Genomic DNA, 1951 nt, shown 5'->3' on the forward strand with positions numbered 1-1951 from the left:
GCGGCAATTGCAACAGCGGGCTGGTGGGGGTTGGGGTTGAATTGGAAGTGGATGAGCCCCACGGGGAAGACAAACACATCACCTTTGTTGAGCACCTTGGAGAAGAACTTGTTTCTGTTGGGGGCGGGCTGGTTGGATGTGACAAAGCCAACATACAATGTCCCCTCGAGCACCGTGAGGATCTCAGTGGCGCGAGGGTGCGTATGTGGTGGGTTCTGACCCAAGGGAGCATAGTCGATGCGTGCAATTGAGATGCCGAGGGTGTTGAGTCCAGCAATCTGCATGACGTTGATCAAAGTGACGTTGGATCCAACCTTGTTGGTCACCCTAGGCTTGTCGAGGTTGGCTGCCTTGAAGAAGTCGTCTGCGTTAACTTCCATCGGGTTCTTGCAAACAAATCCATTGACACGCACTGGTGCATAGAGGAGATGTAACATGTAAACTCAGATCTTACCAAGCTGTTTCGACTTGAATATAATTTCTAGAAATTCATTTGGTGAAAACATGATGAGAAACCACATAGTACCTGGCGAATGCATGTCGGCGACACAAAAGTCCTGGAGTGGGCCAGGATCGGAGGCAATGGCCTGCCATGAGACCAAGGCAAGAAGAGCAGCAAGGAGAAGGATGGAAGAGGAGGTTGCCATTAGAGTTTAGTATCGTTGGCTCTTCTTTTCTCTTGTGTTCCTGTTTGTGTTTGTGGCCTGAGTGATGCTTTGAACATGCAGGGTGTGTATGTGTTTATATAGGCGCAATGAGCCGTGTGCGAAACTCGGGAGCAATAGACATAGTCAGGTGGAACCGACCAACAGATTGAAATGGTCTCTGGCTGCTGATTAAACTATTTTGCATAAACTTTACAAGTTCCCCTTTACACGTTTTCCCTTCAATGAAGCCATGTAGCGTATACAATTACAGATAAATAAAGCAACTCTATGTGATGTAAGACTCAGTAGTAACTTTATTGTTTCTCCATCTCACCCGAGTCTCCACAATGCATGCATGGCTAATTCCAGGAAAGTTCACCACCCGTCACCATTATTATTGAAGGAAAACATTTATAAACAAGAAACATCCGGCAAGATAAACTAATGAATTTCACTAGTTTAATTAGGTATCTAAGTATCCTGCGTTTCTATCATACTATCATATACCTGGTCATAGTCTGAACTGGTGCGCGCAAAATCAGTCAAAGAGCAGTTGAGAAAAGCCGACATGCACAGACAAAGTCACCTACTAATGCGTGGGTTTCATGGGTGCAAGACTTCTAAAGACATATAGAGTGACTACTACTCATGTACTTTCCGCAAGTTGGTATAGAATGTGTAAAATCAAGCTTTTCAAAGATTTGTCGTGAAGCCCACATAACAATGCACCTGCTATTTTGTAGCAGCCCTTGCTTTCATCACTTCAATCAGATATTTACTTAGTCAAATTTCTCTCGCAGTGGTTGAGTATTTGCAGGAAGAAGCAACGACATTAGTGGACGTGCCTATCTAACCAAACGGAGAGCTATGACAGTACATCCAACGACTAGGCCAGGCGCCACACGATCATAAACCGATTAATTTCTTGGAGATGTGCGTTTAAGTTTCCATACAGACAAGACATTTCCATGAAACAAATAAAATGCTGCTATCACAAACTTGTTACAAGGAAATGCAGAGTTTCGTAGTCGGCTTCCTGCAGCGGCGACCACAGCAAAGTCGACGGCACCCGGCGCCGGCTGCGACATAGGTCGCACGACCTCCACCTTGGAGCATGCAGTCGCAGCCGCAACCATCACCTGCTCCTTCTCCTACATCATGAACAATTTATGATTTTTCAAATAAAATTCAAAACTCACAACTTTTGTAGTCCCGGATTAATTTGAAGAAGGAAACACAGAAACAGAAATAAGAAAAGAAAAAACGCCCGACCCATGAACGTGTGCGGGGTGGAGGAGGCACTC

The 1951-nt window shown here is 45.2% G+C and overlaps 1 protein-coding gene across 1 annotated transcript; it reads right to left on the bottom strand.

The window, feature by feature from the left end:
- Positions 1-3: 3 nt before the first annotated feature.
- On the bottom strand, positions 4-720 carry LOC123108507 (germin-like protein 8-5; the record flags this gene model as incomplete). The annotated part of the gene is given in 2 exon segments (XM_044530284.1): positions 4-412; positions 527-720. Coding segments are annotated over 2 exon segments (530 nt in total), but the record flags the coding sequence as incomplete, so codon positions are not given.
- Between the last annotated feature and the right edge of the window lie 1231 nt (positions 721-1951).

Source organism: Triticum aestivum, chromosome 5A (genome assembly GCF_018294505.1).
Source record: "Triticum aestivum cultivar Chinese Spring chromosome 5A, IWGSC CS RefSeq v2.1, whole genome shotgun sequence".
Lineage (NCBI taxonomy): Eukaryota > Viridiplantae > Streptophyta > Magnoliopsida > Poales > Poaceae > Triticum > Triticum aestivum.